At 36.1% G+C, this 23,305-nt stretch overlaps 1 protein-coding gene across 2 annotated transcripts in view; it reads left to right on the top strand.

Moving 5' to 3' along the window:
• Positions 1-7,318, top strand: part of Pspc1 (paraspeckle component 1) — a 66,922-nt gene extending 59,604 nt beyond the window's left edge. Inside the window, exons 9-10 of one of the 2 annotated variants that reach the window (XM_048341683.1) lie at positions 2,488-2,657; positions 4,790-7,318. In XM_048341683.1, coding sequence (XP_048197640.1) covers positions 2,488-2,657; positions 4,790-4,975 — 356 coding nt within the window. In that variant the 3' untranslated portion in view covers positions 4,976-7,318. The remainder of the gene's footprint in view (positions 1-2,487; positions 2,658-4,789) is intronic. The other variant, XM_048341684.1, reaches the window with a different exon arrangement.
• The last annotated feature ends 15,987 nt before the right edge of the window (positions 7,319-23,305 follow it).

Genomic DNA, 23,305 nt, shown 5'->3' with positions numbered 1-23,305 from the left:
GCTTGAACTCAGGGCCTGTGTACTGTCCTTGAGCTTTGTGGCTTTAACACATGAGGCACAGTTTCACTTCTGGCTGTGTGTGTGTGTGTGTGTGTGTGTGTGTGTGTGTGTGTGTGTGTGTGTGTTTAATTTGAGATGAGGATCTCATGGATTTTCCTGCTCAGGTTGGCTTAGAAATGTGTCATTTTCACATTTCAGCCTCTTAAGTAGTTAGGATCACAGGCATGAGCCACCAGCACTCAGCTCCTTTGTACTTTTTAGTCAGGAATTCCTTTATGTTTTTAGTTGTGAATTCAACTGAATAAAAAATTTTTAGGACAATTTATTCACCAGAAAACAATATTTATATTTTAAGTACTTAAGAGTCCTAATGTCCAGTTCATTTAATAATCTCCTCATCTTTAGTCTTCAATGTGAGAATTAGTTTTAATGGTTTATTGGAGTTAATTAGCCAGTCAAGTTGCTGTTGAGCAGGTAAAACATCATATGTCATCAAATTACATTGATGGTGCTAGAGTGTGACCCAGTGGTAGAGCTTATGCTTAGTATCATCTAGACCCTGGTCTTGATGTTAACATCCATGTGTGCCTTCGCCCCCCACCCCAATGGGTGGAAAGTGGAACAGATATTTCTGGTCTATGGCTAGTGGGCATGCCATGTAAAATATAGATTATAAAACTGATGTTCAGATAACCAGCTAATGGTCTGACATTTCTTAGATTTAAAATTTATTTATAGTAATGCCACTGAAAATGTAAGTGCTAAAAAATCAGTGTCTTAGTCAACTAACAATTGGAGATAAAATTTTTGAATTTTAAAATACTCGTAGTGTTCTAGTTATTGTCCAGACTAGTTAAGTGTAACAGTTACAGCTTATTAAAGAGAAAGGAAGGCCAGGTATGACCACGTTTGGTGGCACATGCCTTTGACCATTCCATACAGGGAAGGTGTGAATGTTGGGATCAAGGCTTGCCTAGGCTACATAAGCAAGATCCCTTCCTCCAATATGGAAAGAGTAAAACACCACCTTTAATTTGTTCTTGTTGGGGTAAATTGAGGTAAGGTAGGTGTGTACATACTGTTTTCCACAATATTATTTTAAAATTATGTCTCACACATGGTGATGAAGTGAAATATTCTTAGTTAAAGTATAAATTTATCAGAGTATTTTTGAGATTAAGGGAGTTATTCCTTCCTTTGAAATTGTTTGTTTTCTGGGACTACATACAAAAAGTAGTATGTGAGCCCGAGCACTGGCAGGGGGAATAGTACCATTTCTTTCTGTGATTTGGTTGTAGCATTTGACCACTGTGTAGAGTTCAGTTGCTTTAGATATTCTGTAGTGGGCTTGAAAACTTAACTATTTCATAATGTGTCTTAGAGAAATTGAGCCTTATGTGTTAAAGAGAATTGACCTACATAATGAAAAAGTAGGAAAAAAACAACCCTAAATTGCAACCTGTCTTAATTATAAGGAAGGGTGAGCATTTTTAAAAGAAAAATGATTTTAAAATACCTAATAGTATTGTATTTAGAATTATAGTATTACAGTTCGAACTCTGTTGCAATCAACATGAGGTGGATATCTTCTTTTGATGAACTTGAAGTGTATCTCATTATTCCCTTTTTGAGGATGTCACACGCCAAAATATCCTCAATGATTTTATCTGTATTTGAGTGAAGTTGTATTTAAAATGTAAGTTTCCGATGCCTGTAATCCTACTCAGGAGGCTGAGATCTGAGGATCATGGTTCCAAGGAAACCCAGGCAGAAAAATTCTTGAGATTCCTATCTCCAGTTAATTGCCAGAAGTAGAGCTGTAGTTCAAGCAGAAGAGCGCTAGCCTTAGACACAAAAGCTCAGGGACAGTACTTTGGTCTGGCTTAAGTCCCAAAGACCAGTACACATACGCACGCACACACAGTCTCCCCCCACCTGCACAGTTTGTAATGTGTCATTTAAATTTTTTTGGATAATTAATATGATGTGAAAAAAAATCCCATAATTTTGAGAGGGATCATTACATAAAAGCCGAGATTTGTGTAGAGTCATCTTTGTGTATTTTCCAGGGAATTTCCTCTTTTATAACTTAAGGTCTATAAATGCAAATATTTAGGAGGACTTTAAGACAAGTAAGTGTTTTTGGTTGTCAACGTGCTGCTACTTTGCTGTTCATTAAAACTGATAGAGGTGCAGTCAAAATTGTTAGGGATTATTTGGCTACATCAAATAATTTGAAACTGTTGCAGTCTCAATTATTTTAAAATAGTTAACTTACCTCATTTGTTTCATGTACATTTGTTTGAGGGATTTAAGCTCTACCTATAGGTAATAATCTATTTTATAGTAGATAATTGAGTGTTCCCTCTTTAAGGAAGAAAATGATTTTGATAGTAATCTGAATATAGATTGCATACGTTTTGTAAAATTGTTATTGTTTACCTAAACTAAGATAGGACAGCTCTAAGTATAGATTGTTTTACATAGATGCGTTTAGCCCAGCACCTGCTGGTAACCAAGGTCCTCCTCCAATGATGGGTATGAATATGAACAACAGAGGAACTATACCTGGCCCTCCAATGGGCCCTGGTCCTGCCATGGGACCAGAAGGAGCTGCAAATATGGGAACTCCAATGATGCCAGATAATGGAGCAGTGGTAATGTATCACAAACATTATTTGATTATATTTAGTAACATAAACTTCAGCCCCAAAGATAACTTCACACTTAACATAATTTGGCATCATTTGGTTTGGTGTGGTAGGTAGAGATTGACAGCCAATGAAGAAAAAGTAACTTGGTAAAATAAAGTTTTGATTTGTAAGAGACAGTATTTAAATAGCCTAAAAGTTAGGATTACCTTCTTTGGCATGCTTTTGTGTGTATGTTATTACAGTTACTTTTTGATGCTTTTAATTAGTATTTCCTTATCAGTATTATAGTGATTATTTTGCAACTGTTCTTTTTCTGTGTGTGAACTCTAACTTTTGAAGACAAAACTCCAATATGTGTGAAAACATAGTTTTCAGTAAACAGTTTTAGTAAAGTATTTTCACTGTAAAACAGTTAACATTTTTTGTTTGATCTGAGAGTGTGAAGATATCTTTGTATGGGTTTAATATTCTAAAAACCAAGATTTTTCAATTATAATTTCTGTTATGTTTAAATGTTAAGTTGGCAAGACTGATAGCTTTTATTGTTTCTCTTAAAGTTTGCCACTATTTTTAGGCTTTTTAGTAGGAAAATGACTTCACATGTGGTCTGTTTTTCAATAGATATTTTTTTACTCCTGAAGTGACATTTGTAAAGGGAAGTTGGTTGAATATTTTTAATAATTATCATGGCACTATTATGGGCTTAAAAACAAAGGAAAACATTATTAATTAAAATGATACATTGCCATCATTTATATATTCATGGTGATTAAGAAGACATTAAGCCAGGTGCTAGTGGCTCATACCTGTAAACCTAGCAACTTAGGAGACTGAGATCTGAGGATCACAGTTCAAAGCCAAGCCCACGCAGGAAAGTGTGAGACTTTTATCTCCAATTATAACCACCAAAAAGTCAGAAGTGGAGCTGTGGCTCAAGAGGTATAAGGAGCCCTAGCCTTGAGTACAAAAGCCCAGGGATAGCACCTGGACCCTGAGTTTAAGCCCTAGGACCAACAGAAAGAAAAAAAAGACATTAAAATTAAGACATTGTGCATCTTCGAATTGAAAATTACATAACATCTTAAGAATTTAGAAAATTTGGATAGCTAGAGTTTTTAATGGTAGTTTTTTCAGGGTGTATATGAGGCGGTGTCATGATACCCTCTATAAACAGATGGCACATAATTTAGTAGATTCTACATTTTTGTAGTAAAATGTCTGTGAAAGGTAATAAAAACATTTGATTCAATTTTTGTTCAGTGTGTAATCATCAGTAGTAACTGGAAGTAACATTAACTCGTGATTCTATCTCCTCCCTGAAACTGTGAATTTCATTTAAAATACCATCCTTGGTGTTTTTGCACCTACATTTTACTACTTAAGGAGTATGTAATTGTGTAATTATTGTGAAACTTTCCAAAGTAGTCATTCAGGTGTTCTATGTGTTATTATTGGTTCTGTATTATTAAATCAGTCAATCTTAAAACTTAGTCTATTTTTACCAAGATTAGTCCTTGAATCATGGCAACTCAGAAGTGTCCATATTGAAGTAATAATTCTTGTTGCTTTTACTGGTGCTCTGTCTTAAAAGTATTTGATATTTAAGTTTTTAGAATATTTGTACAGCAGGTGATACTGGCTCCCCAGTTTTATTTCTCTGATTTCTTTTTTAAAAGTTTTTTTTTTTTTTTTTTCTGGGCATGGTAGCATACACTTTTTAATCCCAGTTCTTGGGAGGCTACAGCAGGCAGATTGTGAGTTGGGAGATGAGATTGATTCATTGTATTTTTGTTTTATAGCCGTTTCACGTAATACAAACTTTTCAAAAAGGGATCAGAGGAGAATTAAGATACTAATCAGGTTTAAGATGGCATTTGCTTATGTAAAAATCAGTTCTTTTTTATGAAATTAGGGCATAGCATTAGCAGTTTGTAAATCATCAGATGCTGCTTTTTTTTTTTTTAACATAGTAACTAATTGAATTGCTCCTTTCTTCCTTCTATGTTTGATCCTGATTCTGCTGGACTTTCTGCTGAACTTCATGACACCACCACTTGGGATTTTGCCAATTTTTCTTGTCACTTAAATTTGGTGTGTTCCAAATGGACTTGATATTTATTAATGTGGTATTATAGCACAATGATAGGTTTGCTCAAGGACCACCATCCCAGATGGGTTCACCTATGGGGAGTAGACCGGGTCCTGAAGCCCCTCAAGCACCAATGAGTGGTGTGGTTCCTGTGAGTGGTGGGCCTGGTGGCTTTGGTAGAGGGAATCAAGGGGGCAACTTTGAAGGCCCTAATAAGCGTCGTAGATATTAAATATTCTTTCATTCCTGCCTATTTAGAAGAGAATATTCAGTGGTATGCCTTTACACTTTTACCTGTTATCGGAAGAAATAGTTTTTATTGTTAATGTTCGTAGAGTTAAACTTTTTTTCTTATGTAAAACTTGAGGTTTTTGTATTTTTCTTTATTCATAAGCTTTGTAGATTAGAATGATGATGCTTATCATTGTGAATGTTAAAATGTGTTTGTGACTTTAGCTAAGTATAACTACGCCACATTACTGTGAAATTTATGTAGTTAATCTCAATAAAGAAATCTTTGGATAATTTAAAACTGCTACTAGTGGTATTCCCTTATGGTTTTACTAAACTTTGCTGTAATAGTAATATTTTGGTTGCTCTAATCCCATCCATATAAAAGTGAAAATGATTTCACTTTATAGTTTGTATAAGTGTCCCTGAAGATAGAAGAACATAATGTCCAAACGGTAGGTAGAGTTATATATTTGGGGGTGGGAGGGCATGAGAGTTTAATTTGTATAAACACTTGCTGTTCTGTTAAATTGGAGTTGTTGCTTAGTTTAATAGATTCTGAGTATTCAAATATTCATAGGAGGATTATTAAGGGTATCTTTGTCCTGTGCTGATTTTTCAAAATAAATCTTTTGAATCTTGAAAAAAACTGTTTGAAGACAAATCTCTTTGCTTATAAAATAGTATTTTAATTTACCTATGATCACTCATTTGGTTACCTATGATCACTTATTTGGTATCAGTATCCAGATCTAACAGATCTTATCACTATATAGTTAATGTTAATTTTAAAAATCAAACAATATTGTTGGGTTAGCACATAAAGGAGACTTTGCGATGTGATTGATGGTTAGACATTTGTTCACAATGTTGAGTTCTAGTAGTATTACAAAGATGGCTTGACTTCATAGTAAAATTCTCTAATGACTAAAGGGCTGAATCTAAGGAATACAGTTCAAATGGGGATTTTAAAAGCAGAGTTTACTTCAGGCTGATTGTAATCAGAAAGCTGAGGCAGGAGAATTGAGTGTTTTAAGACAGCAGAGACCCTGTCTCAGAAACAAACCAAAACAAAGAATGGTAGGATTGTTGCTCTTACTCTTGTAGAACAACTTGTTTTGAAATTTGATTTTCAGTACTTAGGGAAAATGATTTCATTACATTGTAATATTTATTTCAAAATATACTTCGCTATATTTATGGTCATGTTGATCTTGTATGTTTAAAATTACACTAAGGAATCTCATATTTAACCTGTAGTATCTAATTCACCCTAGTAGTTACCTCGCATATATCATTTCAGTGTGTCAATATATCCTGGTTTTGTTTTTTTTACCATAATTCTAAAAAAATAACATGCTATTTTAAAGTAGACCGTATGTAAATAGTTCCATCCTTTCTGTTTTTGGCAGAGATGTATTTTGGTTATGAATCTTTCATAAAAGCAATTGGTTGTAAAGCATAATTGAGGTGCATTTTGTTCTAAATACTCGTGTGTGTGTGTGTGTGTGTATTGTGTGTATTTAAGATACAACAGTGGGTAGATAGGATTTTTTTAAATTTGCAATATTCACAGGCTTTTGTTTTTGGCAATTCCTTGAAAACATAATTAGAAGATTGGTGGTAAAAACAATAGCTGAAGACTTTTCTCATTACCTTTTCCATAAATATAAGGTGATGTGAGTGAGGTTTATTTTAATTTGTGACATTAATGTGGGTGTGACTGTATTTCATTTAAACCTACCTTTCCCATCATGTGTGCTTTAGTCATAATAATCCTTCAGTAATTATTAGCATTGCATTTTATTAAAATCTGAATTAAGATTGGAAGAAACATGATTCTTTGATGTTACTATGCATTGAACTTTGGCCAAAGCTGTGAAATGTTGTACAATTCATTCAAGAATATTTGAAAGTCAGTGCACAAAGAGATACCCCAATCTCCTGAACATCCTAATGTCCAGGCTCAACTCTCCAAGAACAAACAGATTTCTACACAGCTTTCCCCCTGCAGCAGGAAAATCCTTGTTCCAGTACTTACAAGTTTATCCTGGAAGCAGTCAGCTTCTGAGTGACAGTCAAGTGGAGCATCTCTGAATTTAGAGTTATTCAGTTTTAGTGTTTTTGTATAGCTGAACCAAGTTTGTGACTAATTTACTCAGTATTTTTTCTTGTGAATTAGTATAATAAGGAAGAGTTTTAAATGTCATTTGGTTAAAACTAGTATGACAAAATTAGGTTTTCTAAAGTGTGAAGTTGTCATACTACCAACAATATGAAAACAGTATTTATATTATAATACCATCATCTTATGTTTCTCACTGTGCCATCATTTGAACTAACAAGTTTAGGATCTTGCAAGATTTAGGTTTCATATGCTACAAGCATATATGTTTTCTAATTATTTTTCCTCCAACAGCATATTTTGTTGGTTTTTCTCTCTCCCTTTAAACAATTTTTAAAGAAAATACATTAGATTTTTTCTTGCGTAATGAAGTATTTTAAAAATTGGTTTGCCTGTGTTTTGTTTTAAGTTGCTTGCTTTGAGGATTTTGGATTTTTCTGTCTAATTTATAATTGGTGGGTGCAAAGTATTTGAAAGAGATAAAATACTTATTTTGAATCCTAAAATATCAGTATATTGGTGGAAAGTTTATTCAGAAACATATTTGTTGAATATTTTGGGAACTGATAAAGAGTAAAACTTGCTTAATACTATTGTGAGTAATTAATAGTCATTAATACATGGGAGGTTGACAATTAGTGGAATATAGATTATGAAAGAGAAAAAATAAATGTGATTGAAATAAGATTTCATTTCATTGAAATGTGATCAAGTATATGGAAAAAGGGTTGAAATTTAGTGTAAATGATACTTGTCAAAAATAAAGGGCCATGCCATTTTAGAAAAGTAGAGGAAGTTTCCTGGGGAATAGGATGCTATTTAAATGTTTTGTGTTAGAGTTGGATTAAATATTAATATAATAAAGCATATTCTGAAGATAGCAATTTTTCGAAAATAGTTGTAGAGTTGTAGGGCTGTTGTTCAAAGTGTTTGTCTAGCATGCACAATGCTGTGTACCACAAGAAAATGAAAAATAATCAATTTCCACAAAAATAAGGCAGCAAATACCGGTCTCTTAGATTCAACAGTTTTCTTGAATTTACTTCCTAGATGTTTGTAGACATGGGCTTCTCGGAGAGGTGAGAAACTACTTCCTTATGTAGACATTGCTTTTTTTTTTCTCACCGCTGGCACTTTACCACTTGAGCCATACCTTCATTTCTGCTTTTTTGCTGGGTAATTGGAGGTAAATATTCTGTGGAAATTGTCTGTCCTTGGCTGGTTAGCTAGGAATATATTCATGAGCTACAACTTTTTTAAATACTTTTTCGGTAGTTTCATAATAGAGAATGTTAATTTGCACTTTAAAATCAAATATGAATCTCAGATTGAATGTAGCTTACTGGTAGAACACTTGCCTAGTATGTACATGGCTTTGGGGTCATCTTGTGCACTGTCAGAAAAACATATGTCTCAGTTCCTTAGCCTGATATGGGTTTATTTCATTATATGCTAATACAAGAGTTGATTTCATTTTTAGCAGTCTTCATTTATTTATTACTAAATTTTCTGATCACTGAATAACTTCGTATTTGAAGTTTGAAACTTCACTTACACATATTACAAGGTTTTGGGACTTAGATCAGAATATCCTAAGTGTGAATACTGAAATATTTTCTTTTAAATTCTTTTATAAATCTCTCTAAGGGATGTTATTTTAGGATTTTATTCAGTTTATTGTGATTTTTCTGTAAAACATTGCAGATTGAATATCAAAGTTCCTCCTTAATAATTGGTTATATTTTCATTTACATAGTGAAATAACAATATGTGTTTTCTCTGTTTTATATTTTGTTTTTCTTTGACTAACAGAAGCCTATTTCCTGAATATAAGGGTATTGAATGAAATTCTTAAAGAAATATAGCCAGAGTTACAACATATACATTGAAAAACTTCCACAAATATATTTTATGTCTTGAACCACTATTATTGCTACCAGTTTCCTCCAGAAACAGATACTGTATTTTCTTGACTATTAAAAAACAACTGACGGGGTTGGGGATATGGCCTAGTGGCAAGAGTGCTTGCCTCATATACATGAGGCCCTGGGTTCAATTCCCCAGCACCACATAAAAATGGCCAGAAGTGTCGCTGTGGCTCAAGTGGCAGAGTACTAGCCTTGAGCAAAAAGAAGCCAGGGACAGTGCTCAGGCCCTGAGTCCAAGCCCAGGACTGGCCAAAAAAAAAAAAAACACACACACACAACTGTCCAGCCAGCCATGATTGCCCACTCCTCTCACGACTTGAGAGTTAGAGATTGGGAGAAGAGCAGCTAGATTCTAGACTGAGTAAAATATTCACAAGTCCCCCCAATCTCACAGGATTACAGTCCAAGCTGACTTGGGCAAAAAGCAGTGTCCTATTGAAAAAAGGGCTAAAGGTTCAAATCTTAGTACCATTGGGGAAAAAGGAGGGCCTGGCCGGCGGGGGTGGGGAGAGGGAGGTGAAGTTAGAATTATTCCTTTTCAATTTGTTTTTCAACTTATCTCAGTATGCCTTGTTTAGTTTTAGAGGAGATAACGTTCTGTGTATTCATGTGTATGAAATTTCAATTTTGTCTTGTAGGACATCATGCAAATTTCATGTGATGAACTTAGGAACTTTTCACCACAAATTGTAACAAGAATTAGCAGAATTAAATGGGAGTATGCTTATTTGGATGTATGATTTAAAAATTTTTACATTTCATTTTAATCAATAAAACTTGTTTTGAGGTTGGAGGTGTGTCTCAGGTGTCAGGCGGCCTGCCAGTGAGCATATGTATCAGAGTTTGAGTCCTGCCTGGTCTTGGACCAAAAAAAATTGCTTTAGTACTAGATTTGGTACTTGCGTAGGCAAGCAAACACCACTTGAGTGACACCTCCAGATAATGGAAGATTTTTTATTATATGCAAGGGTTCTGCCTTGTGTCGGTGGTAAGGTAAGTGGACCTTATGTTTCTTACCTTGTGTGTGTGTGTGTGTGCGTGTGTGTGTGCGCATGTGCGCGCCCATGCATACACATGCATATATGTGTGCGTGAGTACCAAGACTTGAACTCTTAGGGCTTTACTCTTCCTTTGACTTTTTTTTTGCTCACAGCTTATCTAAAATATTTCAATACTCAACTTTTGTCCTCTTGACTTGCATTCTACTACTTGAGCCATGCCTCAGTATGGTTGTTTATTTATTTATGCCTGTCCTGGGGTGTGAACTCAGCCTGGGCACTGTCCCTGAGAATTAAGGCTAGTGATCCACCACTTGAGCCACAGCTCCCCTTTTAGCTTTGTGTAGGGTGACAGTGGAGGAGGGAGTTAATTGGAGATAAGAGTCTCACAGGCTTTCCTGCTTGGCATGGCTTATTTATTTAGTACCTTGATTCTCAGATTTCAGTCTCCTGAGTAGCTGAGATCACAGGGGTGAGCCACTGGCACCTGGCTTTCCAGTATTGTATTTTATTTTGTTGGTTAATTGGAGATAATCTCCTGAGCTTGTTTTAGCCTGGGTTGACTTTGGACCTCAATTTTCAGATCTCAGTCTCTGAGTAGTTATAATTAAAGGACCAGTGTACTGGGGTTTGAACTCTGGGTCTCATCTGTTTTTATTCCTTAATGCTGTATGTAAGTGGCTTTTGGTGGTATTGAAGATTTTGAAATGATGTTTATATCTAGTTTTTTCTTTGTAGGTTTTCCTAGCTCTTCATTTCTAAATGACAACTTGACACAAATTTTATTTATATATGTATTGTACATGTCATGGAAGTTATGTAAATAAGCTAATGTCAAAAACAAATAGCCTCATTCATTACATTTTGTGCTTTTTCTCTAACGGAATCCCTGCGGTCTCACCTCATTTTGCCTCTTATTAAATTTGGCTTATTGTCAACATCAATAAGATCTTTATTGTTTTTCAGTTTTATGAGGATTATGTAAATATAATCATGCCTATTTTGCCATGTTTGGACCGCAAGTTATCTATATTATTTCCGTATACTTATTTAATTTCACCTTTTCCTCTGTAACTTTTGTTTTTAAAAATTACATAATGCATGAAAATATAGAAATCTTATTATCTTACTGCATATTTTTTGTGAGAATAATTGTAGCTAATTTTCCCTCTGGATATTTTATATCGTTAGATCATGTTTCAAATTGCAGAGGTCCCTTAGATTGAAATATATATTTTGCCTAGAGTTTTGTACAACAAGAAAAAGTAAAAATCTTCCATAGTCATTCTAACTTTTAGGAATTTCTGTCTTTTGGCATTTAGAGGCTGTAGCAGTAATTTGCACAGTGGGTATTTTATCTGTTAATTCTTTGAGCTGATTACAATGTTTTACACATTCATAATCTTGAAGGTTGTATACATTATTATAGTTTGGGGCAGAATGATAATTGCAATAACTGTTAGTGAACATAGCTCACTATAGTTCACAATAGTGAACATTTCATTCAGAATTTCACTATATCTGTTAATTTGAGATTTTGTACTAAATGCTCAATAGTTTTTAGGAATACGGAAAAAAAACCCAATGGCAATAGATCTCTAAAACAGCAGTTCTCAAATTCCAACTCCATTAGAATCTCATGGGAGGCTCATTAAAACACATCTGTAGGCACAGAATCACAGTTGGGATTCCATAGGTATTCCATTCCTCTTAGAATCTGTTCAATAGAGGCCCAAGGCTGGGGGAGTACCTTGGTGGTGGAACACTTGTTAAGAATCCCTGGGTTCAGTCCCAGTACCATTTAATTAAAAAGTTTTTTTTATATAAAACATTTTTAGTGGTGTGTGTTTGTTGTTGTCTCGTTTTCATGGTACCTTGAGGATCCCTAGTTAAACATTGAGTCACTCTAAAACACCAAGGATTTCTATCTATTGTTAACTGACGTTCATTACAAAAATTTATTTTTACTTGAAAGTCTAATAGTAGATACTTTATTTTATGTAGTACATTGTATATATTATCCATTTTCAAGCTAAACTTAACTGTGTTCACAAACCCGCATGATAAAAGTAAAAAATATGGTAGAAAAGTACATTTTGAAAACGCTAAAAGGTATTAGAGAAGCAATGTGACAACCAGTGTTTATTCTACTATGGTTATTTATGCTTATGCCTGATGGATTATGGTGCTGGAAAGCTGTCCTGGTCTTTGGCCTGTGGCATTTTGATTAGTTAAAATAATTATTTGACTTCTGATGTGAGTTTGTCTTTTCCTTTTCTAGATTGAAGGTAAAAGATTAAGATTATTAACCATTTTAGAAAGTAATGCTCATTTAAGAACTTTAAAAATGGAAATTAATAGTGTTGTTATAGTCTGCCTTATGAGACTTACAGAGATTATGTGTGTATAACAAATCCATTCATAATCATGTGGTGCATTAAAAACTTTATATCGGTCTATTTTAAAAACAAAACCCATGGTTGCTATATACACAGTAATTTTTTTCCAGAAATTATGGCTGTAATTTTATGAACAATTACCTGCTTTTGACCCTTGTCATATCAGGTAGTTTTTGTCCCATTGACTTTGTTGCATTCATGCTATAACAGTATTTGTGTGTAGGAAATACGTAAGTGTTGAGATTTGTTTCTAGTTCAAGGTGGAATGCAGGTATCATTTAGGGGCCTTCTTCTCAAAGAAGCTTGCTTCTCAAGTATTACCATGACATAAAACTTACTGTAGACAAACTTCCTTAGAATTTCTCTTACAGCATTTTGTGGGTTTTTGAAGCTGAAGATGATTTCAGCTCTATGATGGCACATTCATTTCTGATCTAGGAAGTCATCTGCTTTTATCTTTGGCGGGGAAGGTGCTGGGGCTTGAACTAAGGGCCTGGGTACTGTCCCTGAGATTCTTTTTGCTCAAGGCTAACGGCTCTGCACTTGAGCCAAAGTGCCACGTCTGTCTTTTTCTGTTTATGTGGCACTGTGGAATAGAACCCCGGGCTTCATGCATGCTGGAAAGCACTATGCCACATTTTCAGCTTGTGCTTTTTATCCAAATCCATGCCTCCCTCGCTTTTTTTTTTCTATTCAAGAGTCACATTTCCTTGTTCGTGTAGCCCAGGAGGAAGACTTCTACCCCTAGGTCACTTATTAGCCTATTTCCAACTGAGATATTCTCATGCAGGCTAATGAGACTAAAACTCCCTCTACTCATTTTTCTCCATACAGGATTTTGAACTCAGAGTCTTGGGCTTACTTGGCCATCACTGACATTTGAGCCATGTTCTACTCTAGCATTGTACTGGTTATTATTGGAGATGGGATCTCATAGGTTTTTCTTCAGGTTTTAAATACTTGGCTTTCTTAAAAAAATTACACAGATTCTAGATTTTTTTTCCTTTTTTGTTTGTGGTGCTGGGAAGTGAACTCAAGGCCTTATTCTTGGTAAGCAAGTGTCTATCATTTGATCTATATCCCCAGTCCTTTTGCTTTTATTTCTTTTGCCTTGGCCAGCTTCCAGACCATGATCTGATCCCCCTACTTCTACCTCCTGAGTAGCTCAGGTCTTGCTAAATTTTGCCCAGACTGTCTTCTACCTTCAGTCCTGTTCCCTCCTTCCAAGATTCTGCTATTTACTGATGTACATAACCCAGTTTAACACTAGGGATTTTTTGGGGACATGTTTTTTTTGACTACCTATTACTAAATTCCTTCAATCAAATAATATTTTTAACTCCTGTGACATTAAAGTCAGTGCTTGACTTTGTATATGTTGTTTTGCAGTGCCATGGATCAATTTTTCCTGAAATTTGCTAGGCAAGTGCTCTGTCAGAGCTACATTATCAGTCCAATGATAAAGTTGGTTTTGCTTTGTTTTTAAAGGAATACTGCTTTTAGAGCATTTCTTTAGCCTTAGAATCAGGCTCCATCATCATGGAAAGAAAAAGAGAAATGTATTACTGAACTCTTCTAATTCAGCATGTGTTTCCATTTCCTCGTCCACGTGTACATTTAACAGCCACACCATTATCTTTACTGGCAAGTTACAAAAGTTCAATTAAATATATATATATATATATATATATATATATTTATTGTTTTTGCCAGTCCTGGGCCTTGGACTCAGGGCCTGAGCACTTGTCTCTGACTTCTTTTTTGCTCAAGGCTAGCACTCTGCCACTTGAGCCACAGCGCCACTTCTGGCCATTTTCTACACATGTGGTGCTGGGGAATCTAACCAAGAGCTTCATGTTTAGGAGGCATGCACTCTTGCCACTAGGCCATATTCCCAGCCCAATTACATATATTTTTAATGCTAGTATTTAGGTTTATATATGACTAATTGGGAGGAGCTACTTTTTTTTTAATGAGAGGAAGATCAGAAGTTTTTGGAAGTTGTATACTGCAAGTTTGGGTGAAAGTATGACAAAAAATGATTTTTTCCTTGCAGTACTATGTGTTTAACTTACGTGCTAATTGTGCCCCAAGTTTTAAGAGAGAAAGTACTTTCAAACCCCTGTATCGGGAGAAGAGAGTAGGTACTAATATTGATGACTTAACCTAATGACTTAGTCTAGGTGAAAACACAGATCTCAAATTTGTGTTATTTTGAAATTATTTTAGTACTATGGATAAAGATTGCCTCTCACAACCAGGTTCTATTATAAGTGAAATATAGCAAAAGGATTCTTAAATTGAGTAACATTTCAACCTCTCAGTTAAATACTGGTTTCGTACAGCTGCTATGGTAACAGTACTTTCTTGTATTCTAGGAGTTAGATATGCCTATGCATGTAGTGTGCCAGTCCTCTGCCTCAATGACATTTGTGTTCTAGATTTAGAGAGGCAAATATAATGTCAGTGGTTTACCATGTAGTTACTAGGGCAGAGGAAATGACGACTGTTTTGCATAAGGGGACTTTAAAATACCCATCCTAAGAGCAAAAAGGGAAAACATTAATACAGTATCTGATGACTAAATGAATGTTGAAGAAGTAAATGGATGCTATCAATCAGTGGGATTGTCTTGTTATATTGAGTGCTTTGAAGGAGACTACAAAGATGGAATACTGGATTTTTATTTTTATTATAATTGACAAATCAGGTATGAATGCAGTATTAAATGTATTTGGAACAACATAAGTATTCATCTTCAGTTGTATGTATTCAATTAAAGATTTTTGAAGAAAATTCAGCATGTGAATTACATATACAAAGACTTAGTATAAAAATGTAAACTATCGGCTGGGAATATGGCCTAGTGGCAAGAATGCTTGCCTCCTACACATGAAGCTCTCAGTTCCATTCCCCAGCACCACATATATGGAAAACGGCCAGAAGGAGCGCTGTGGCCCAGGTGGCAGAATGCTAGCCTTGAGTGTGAAGAAGCCAGGGAAGGTGCTCAGGCCCTGAGTCCAAGGCCCAGGACTGGCCAAAAAAAAAAAAAATGTAAACTATCTTATTTTTGGCTATCTGTTGGAATTATAATTTGGATATGTTGGATTAAATAAAAATTATTATGCTAATTTTATCTGTTGATTTTTATTCCTTTGACATTCTAGCAACTTCTAAATTATTTATGTGGTTCAGGTTTTCTTCTGGACAATGCTAGTTTAGTAGAGCAACTTAAATATATTTCCTTTCATAATTGTTGTCCCAGAGTCTTGTTATACATTATATTATGTAATTTATTATTGCGTCTTAAATAACATAGGATTGAACTTTTAAATTTTAAGGTCCAGTAGTAGATTGCTTGCCTACCCTGCACAAGGCTTTGTATTTGAACTCTAGCAACACACACAAAAGTTATCTAGTTATGTATCTTTACATGTTGATATGAGATCAACTATTTTTCTATTTTGTTTTCCCTTTCTCTCTTTTTTTTTCCCCCCACTTGACAGTCTCTCTCTGCAGATCAGGCTGGCCTAGAACTATGTAGCTGAGGCTGAGCTGGAATTCTCAGTTTTCATGCTTCAGACTCAGGAATGCTGATATTGTAGGTATCATTAACCTGGCTCAGAACAATTTCTTATATTATTATCACTTGGTGATATTGTACATACTAATGTTTACAGTGTACCTTCTCATTCATTTTCTTTTGTGTTTATTACCTACTTGATAATATCCATAAAAATATTGGCAAATTTTCCCCAAATATTATCTTACAAGGTTTCTCTTTAACATTTCTGTGACATTATCTTGTTTACATAATTGTTCATTTTGTCTCATGTAAATACCAACACCTAGAGAGTAGGAACTTTGTCTTGTAGTGTCTTACTCTGATTTCCAATGAGTTGGCTCCCCCCCCCTTTATGCCCATCCTGGAGCTTGAACTCAGGACCTGAACACACTGGCTCTTAGTTTTTGTTTTCAATGCTAGGGATTGAACGAGAGCTCTACTTAGTGTTGTTTTTTATTTTAATGGTTAATTGGAGTCTCCTAGATTTTCCTGCCCTGGCTGATTTTAAACCATGTTCTTTGTATCTCAGTGGTGAATCACCAGTGCCAGATCCTAGTGAGTTCTAATTTGGTGAAGGTTCAGGCTTAAGCATGCGTGCACACACGCACATGGGGACACACACACACACACACACACACACACACACACACACAGATAATGAAGTGCAGCTCCCTTGCCTTCCTAGGATTTAATGTTTAATAGGTACATGTAGACTTGTAAAGGCACTATGAGTATAAGTATAATAAAGGACATAGAACTGCTTTATTTGGGGGAAACTTTCAGTAATGTACCTTTTGAGCAGATTGTAAGGGTATAGTTTCTTGGCAGTTACAAGTATTTTGGAGGGAGAAAGTAGGGAGAGTTGTGGGGTAACAAGATTAGGTAGTCAAAAGGGCTAATGACAACAGTTCATGAGATTGTGGTAAGCACTTTTAAGGTGAGGGGAGCTATACTGGTAGAGAGCAGAGAAGCAAAGTTCAGGATGGGAGATGTAGCTTAGTTGTAAAGCATGTGCTTTACACATATTCCTCAGTACATATGAAAAAAAGAAAAGAAAAGGGGGACTTGAGCCATTGGAGTCTAGCCTGTTTTGGTTCTTAATAGGAGTAACTCATAACAATGAAGTTAATTGACTAGTGTTTTGGATGAAAAGATACAAAGTGTTAAAAGTTTTCTCATTTGAATAGTGGGTTCAGGGATCTGAGACAAAAGGTAAGTGTTTTCAGGAGTACTGATAAGGAAATTCAGCTCTTACAGAAGAGGAAAGTATAATCACTTGGGTTTTTGAATGTTTCAATATCAAGTGCTTATAAGTTCTTTGTTGGTGTTTTAAAAACTGGAAATCTTCCTACCTGGTAAATAGTACTCCAAAGGCAATGACATCTATTACTGAAAATGACAATACTCTAGTAACCATCCTCATTGCTTTTGCAATTTATGTCCATAAAATCTTGAGTGTATCCTTTTATAAACAATCATTTCGCTGGGTGCTGGTCGCTCAAGCCTGTAATCTTAGCTACTGAGGAGGCTGAGATCTGAGGATCGCAGTTCGAAGCCAACCCTGGCAGAACAGCCCACAACACTCATTTCCAGTAAACTACTCAGAGAAAAAGCCAAAAGTGGTGCTGTTTGCAGTTCGAAGCCAGCCCTGGCAGAATAGCCCACAACACTCAATCTGCCTTTTGGTTTGGGGGCGGGGGGGGGGGTAGGCTGGTCCTGGCTCAAGGCTAGTGCGCTACCTCGTAAGCTACAGCACCTCTCCTGGCTTTTTTGAGTAGTTTATCACAGAAACTTTGCTGCCTGGGCTGGCTTTGAAACCCGATCATCATATCTCAGCCTCCTGAGTAGGATTAGAGGCATGAGCCACCAGCACCCAGCTCAATCTACTTTTCAACCTATTATGCCATTCCCCTTTCACTCCACTGTGCTGCTTCTGTCCTCTAGTAGTTCTATAGGTCTTTTCCCTTGGCATTTTACAGCACTTTCTTGCATGCCACTTGACAGTGCATATTTACTTTCTCTATTTGCATTTTATTCACCCGTTAATATTTATAGTGCCTTTTCACATTTCAAATTCATCAATTCAATAAAACTTGGATTAAAAATACTTAAAAATTTACTGAAAGGCAGGCTCTGGTCTCATGCCTGTAATACAAGCTATTCAGAAGGCTGAGATCAGCTGGGAATATGGCCTAGCGGTAAAATGCTCGCCTCGTATACATGAAGCCCTGGGTTCGATCCCTTAGCACCACATATATAGAAAAAGCTGGAAGTGGCGCTGTGGCTCAAGTGGTAGAGTGCTTGCTTTGAGCAAAAAGAAGCCAGGGACTGTGCTTAGGCCCTGAGTTCAAGCCCCAGGACTGGCAAAAAAAAAAAAAAAAAAAAAAAGACAAAAAAATAAAGAGGGAAAAATGTATGGGGGGGGGGGGCTGGGAATATGGCCTAGTGACAAGAGAGCTTGCCTTATATACATGAAGCCCTGGGTTCAATTCCCCAGCACCACATATACAGAAAACGGCCAGAAGTGGCTCTGTGGCTCAAGTGGCAGAGTGCTAGCCTTGAGCAAAAAGAAGCCAGGGACAGTGTTCAGGCCCTGAGTCCAAGGCCCAGGACTGGCAAAAAAAAAAGGCTGAGATCTGAGGGTGTGGTTCAGTCTGGGTAGGAAAGTCCATGAAACTCTTCAAATAACCACCACAAAGCTGAAGTGGTTAGAGCATTAGCCTTGAACACAGAGGCACAAGACCAGCACCCAAACCCTTCTTTCAAGCCCCCAGGACCAAGCACACACTCAAACAACATATACTGAGCTTCAGAGCTAGTATATGGCAATTAATACCTATAATCCCAATACTCAGGAAGCTGAGGGAGAATGATCAGAAGGTTGAAGCCTTTATCCTAATTGCAAGTTCTAGGTAGTCCTAGGCTACTCTGTCTACAAAGAAGGAAGAAAAACCTTTGGGTTAAACAGCTTAAAACAATGTAGCTTTTATTGAAGTGTGTGGATGAGAATCAGGTCAATAATATATTTTGCCTGAGCATATAATAGTGAAGAAAATGCAACCAGTACCTCCTCTTGAGTTTGATGCCTAGTAAGTAGCAAGAGAAAAATAGGAAGAAAGTCTATAAAAAGATTCTTAGACAAACAGTTCTGCCATTGTACTGGAGAGTCACAGCAAGAAGAGCCAGCTAAGAATGTGAACTAATCCAGTTTTGGATAGAATTTGGTAAAAAAGAATGCACAGTATCCAAAGGAAAGTTGAAAACTCTGGATGAATTAATGGGAATCAAGACATCTTGCTCTGAGACTGAAGTGTGGATAAGGTTGGCAGTATGAGAGAAGACATTTCCAACCATTGAAATAAAGTTGAAAACAAAAATCCCAGTGTTCTGTGTATTGGCTCTACCACACATATGGTGATTGGTGTTGGATCCTTAGGTGTGAAGACCACAGGACCCTGAAGTAAGTTTTAAAGACCTAAAGTCTCTCCAGAAAAGGGACCTTTTTCGTAATTGCATGTAAAAGCTATTGGGTTTTCAAGTTTAGTAGCTTCCTTTGCTGCTTTTTGTTTGGTATACATTGAAGAGAATAGTAAAATTAACAAAGGTGGAAATGGTTGGTTTGCTAAGAGCATCTTACTAAGAAATACCTTCAGGTGATCATCTAGTTAGTATTCTTATTTCTTGTAGTTACAAATGACAAGATGGTTATGATTTTGAGAAACAATAGAAGTTGCATGTTTTTAAAGGGAACACTTAATCTGACAGGTTTGGTTAACTTGGGAATTGTACAAAAATAAGATTGAAAAATTGTGTTCAAATTTTAGATGAGATAAATTTAGAATTGGAAGAAATGTTATTCACAAAATATTTCTCTGAATTTGCCTTTTATGTTAGTAATCCTTCTTTCAAGTGAACAGCTATTAAAAAACTGAAGACATGCCAAGTTTCCTTCTGTCTCTCTTGCATTTTGCTCCCAAAGTTCTTGTGTATTATTATATTAGTATTATTGTATAACTGGGTATCATAGGGCTTCAAAAATTACTTAATATACTTTCTGAATTGCTTCTACCATAATTTTAAATATTTCTATGAAGAGAAAGTTAATATTTTTTATTATGTCTTAATTTAAGCTTAGCAAGTTTATAAGCTTGAGATTTGAAATTGTATTATATAATAAGTTCAACTTAGGAAGAATGAAAATGTCATCAAGTCTGGGGATCAGTGTAAAATATTCCCATTTGGCCATTTCTTTTCTCAGTTTATGAAAAGTTGGGAGATAAATTCATCATAAAACATTTGGAGAGAATTTAAATTTTTTTTGAAGTTTATATTATGGTACACCTTGTGTTAATAATCAGCATGTTACAGTTGGATACACCTTTAAGTAGGTTTGTACCACAAATGAAATCATGTCAAGTTAGCTAAAATGTTGTAATTTTTATCTATTCAGCAAATATATAACATGTGAAACGTAAATGTATTAAATATATTTAATAAACCTACTTAGTTTTCTGTCCTTACTAGAACTTGGAGAAAAAGATTTTTGAGACTATTAGATGTTTGTACATTACCGCACATATTTTCATATATTTTCCCCTAGCATTCAGAATCTACTATTTCCTGAATTTCCTTGTTCTATTTATCATGTCATTTGGTTCATCTTACGTCCGACTTCCCTTTGTATGCTTTCCCTTTTTGCTGGTTTGTACTGTGTGTGTGTCACTACACCCATAGGGCTGCAGTGCTGTGTGGGTAAAACTGGCTGATTCGCATTAAATGAAGACAATTTGCCCTGACAGTTAATCATCTTTCTTTCCTTTTAAAAAAAATTACCGCCTTTGTATAGTAGCAAATGCAGTATAGCTTGGGGATAGGAGTAATATAGACTTAAAAAAAAAAGAATTCATTGTTTGATGTAAGTTGATCATTCCTAATCTGAAATTCAAAATGGTTACAGATGTGAATCTTTGGAGTACCAACTTGATGCTGAAGTGAGAATTTCCTACCTGACCTTGTCTTATGGATCACAGTCAAGATATACTGTGTGGCATTATTGTCAGGCTATGTATATGTATGAAACGCTTCACAATATACCTTCTTGTGTATAAGTAAATACTCCCAAATAACAACTAAACAACCCAGCAAAACTCCAAAAATACCTCCTTAAGGTCCCAAGCATTTTTGTAAGGTAAACACTTAATATGAATGTTAGGTTGTTGTGATTTGGCCAGCAAAATATTACTTTTGAAGATTGTATAGGGTCCATGAAGTGACTGTAAGAAATTATGCATTTGCAAAGAGAATAGATTGACTTTTGCTTAGTGAAGAAGATACTTGAAGCCAGGTGTAGTGGTCAACACTTCTAATCTCAGCACTTGAGATGATAGGAGGATTACAAGTTCAAAACCAGTCTGGATTCCATAGTGAGTCTGGCAGACCAGGGTAGGCAATGCAGAATAGATGGGAGGTGCTACTGATTGCTAGAAGCTGTAGACTACCGACAGAACATAGCATAGTAGTCATAATGAAGGTAAGATTTAAGGGAGAACAACAAATGGATGGAAAACACCAGGGGCCATGGTATCTCTTAACTGGCTTGAGATTTGAAACACAGGGATTGGGAAGCAAAGTACAAGGATGCAAAAATAAATAAAAAGTTTGAAATGTTATATGTCCAGGGACTAGGTGAGATAAGAAATATCCACAGATCATCTTCCAGTATCTTTTGAAGCATGGATATGACCACTGTCAGAAAAATTAGAACTGGTAACAACCCGAGACCTGAATACTAATAAAATGGCTCCACTGTGGAGTCATTAAGAGATTTTTGGCAAAAGAATTGTGCTGGTCAAGAGGCATAGTGACAGGTAGTAGCCTCAGCTACTTGGGAGGTTGAAGCAGAGGTTTAGGATTAGTCTAGTGAGATTTTTTCTTTGGCCTGGGGCTTGAACTCAGAGACTGGACACTGTCCCTGAGCTGCTTTTGCTCAAGGCTAGCACTCTACCACTTGAGGTACAGTGCTACTTCAGCCTTTTCTGTTTATGTGGTACTGAGGAATCAAACCCAGGGTTTCATGCACGAGAGGCAAACACTCCCACTAAGCCACATTCCCGGCCTGAGATCTTTTCCTTAGATAGCTAGGGAGATTAGTCAGATTTGTATGTCACATAACTAGCAATTTGGGGAAAGATGCCTTTGAGGCACTTTGGCAGGTTAAGCAGCTAAGATTTAGGCAGTATGGCCAGAGAGGAAGGTGATTTTAAGACCTGTTAGTTGGAGTTGGGTTGTAGCTTAGTAGTAGAGTGCTTTGGTAGCATGCATGGTGCCCTAGGTTTACCAGTCCCTAGGAATACAAAAACTTGCTAATTATGAAGCAGTTAAAATCTTGTGTGTGGAAGTAGTGGTGGGGATGGTGAGTTATATGGAAGAAACAGGCAGGAGTTAGAAGATTTTGTGAAGTAAATGATACGATTTGGTTGCTACCTGCTTCTAAGAATAGTAGCAGCAGTGTCAGGATGGAAGGCCTTAAGCTCTTGTGACATTTAAAAGGTGTTTGTGCAAAATTGACAGTGCTAGAGGGATGGCTAAAGCACTAGAGTGGTGCCTTTCTAGAACTGTAAAACCCAGAGTTCAGCCATGGTTACCACCAAAATATTAAAAGGAATCCCTGATGCTTTGGGAAAAAAGATAGCTGAAGAATTTTTTTTTACTTACTGTAATTAGTAGAAGAAAACATGGATCATGAATAGTTTCCAGTACAAGAATTACATAGCTCAGGGCTGGGAGTATGGCTTAATGGTAGAGTGCTTGCCTTGCATGCATGAAGCCCTGGGTTTGATTGCTCAGCACCACATAAACAAAGCCAGAAGTGGCACCTTGGCTAGCCTTGAGCAAAAAGTAGCCAGGGACAGTACCCAGGCCCCGAGTCAAGCCTCGGGATTGGCAAAAGAAAGAAAGAAATATAGCTTAAAGACATAACATTTCTCCAATCCAATGTATAAATGGAGTCGCATAAGTAGACCATGCCTGCACTCTGTCCCTGAGCCTCTTGGTGCTCATGACTAGTGCTCTACCACTTGCATCACAGCGCCACTTGCAGCTTTTCTGTTTGTGTGGTACTGAGGAATCAAACAGGGCTTCATGCATGCTAGGCAAGCACTCTAAGTCACATTCCCCGCCCTATGTTAACAATCTTATGTAAGTCTCATACACAAGATTTACATAGAGAAAACAAATTAAATTTGTTGGTAATAGAAACAAGTTTCTTACAGAAAAGAACATACAGTTTTATTTGTACTTGGTCACTGTCCTCTACA

This window comes from Perognathus longimembris, chromosome 3 (assembly GCF_023159225.1).
Source record: "Perognathus longimembris pacificus isolate PPM17 chromosome 3, ASM2315922v1, whole genome shotgun sequence".
In the NCBI taxonomy this organism is placed as follows: domain Eukaryota; kingdom Metazoa; phylum Chordata; class Mammalia; order Rodentia; family Heteromyidae; genus Perognathus; species Perognathus longimembris.
Note: the sequence above shows the minus strand (reverse complement) of the source record. Positions and strands in the feature narration are given on the sequence as shown.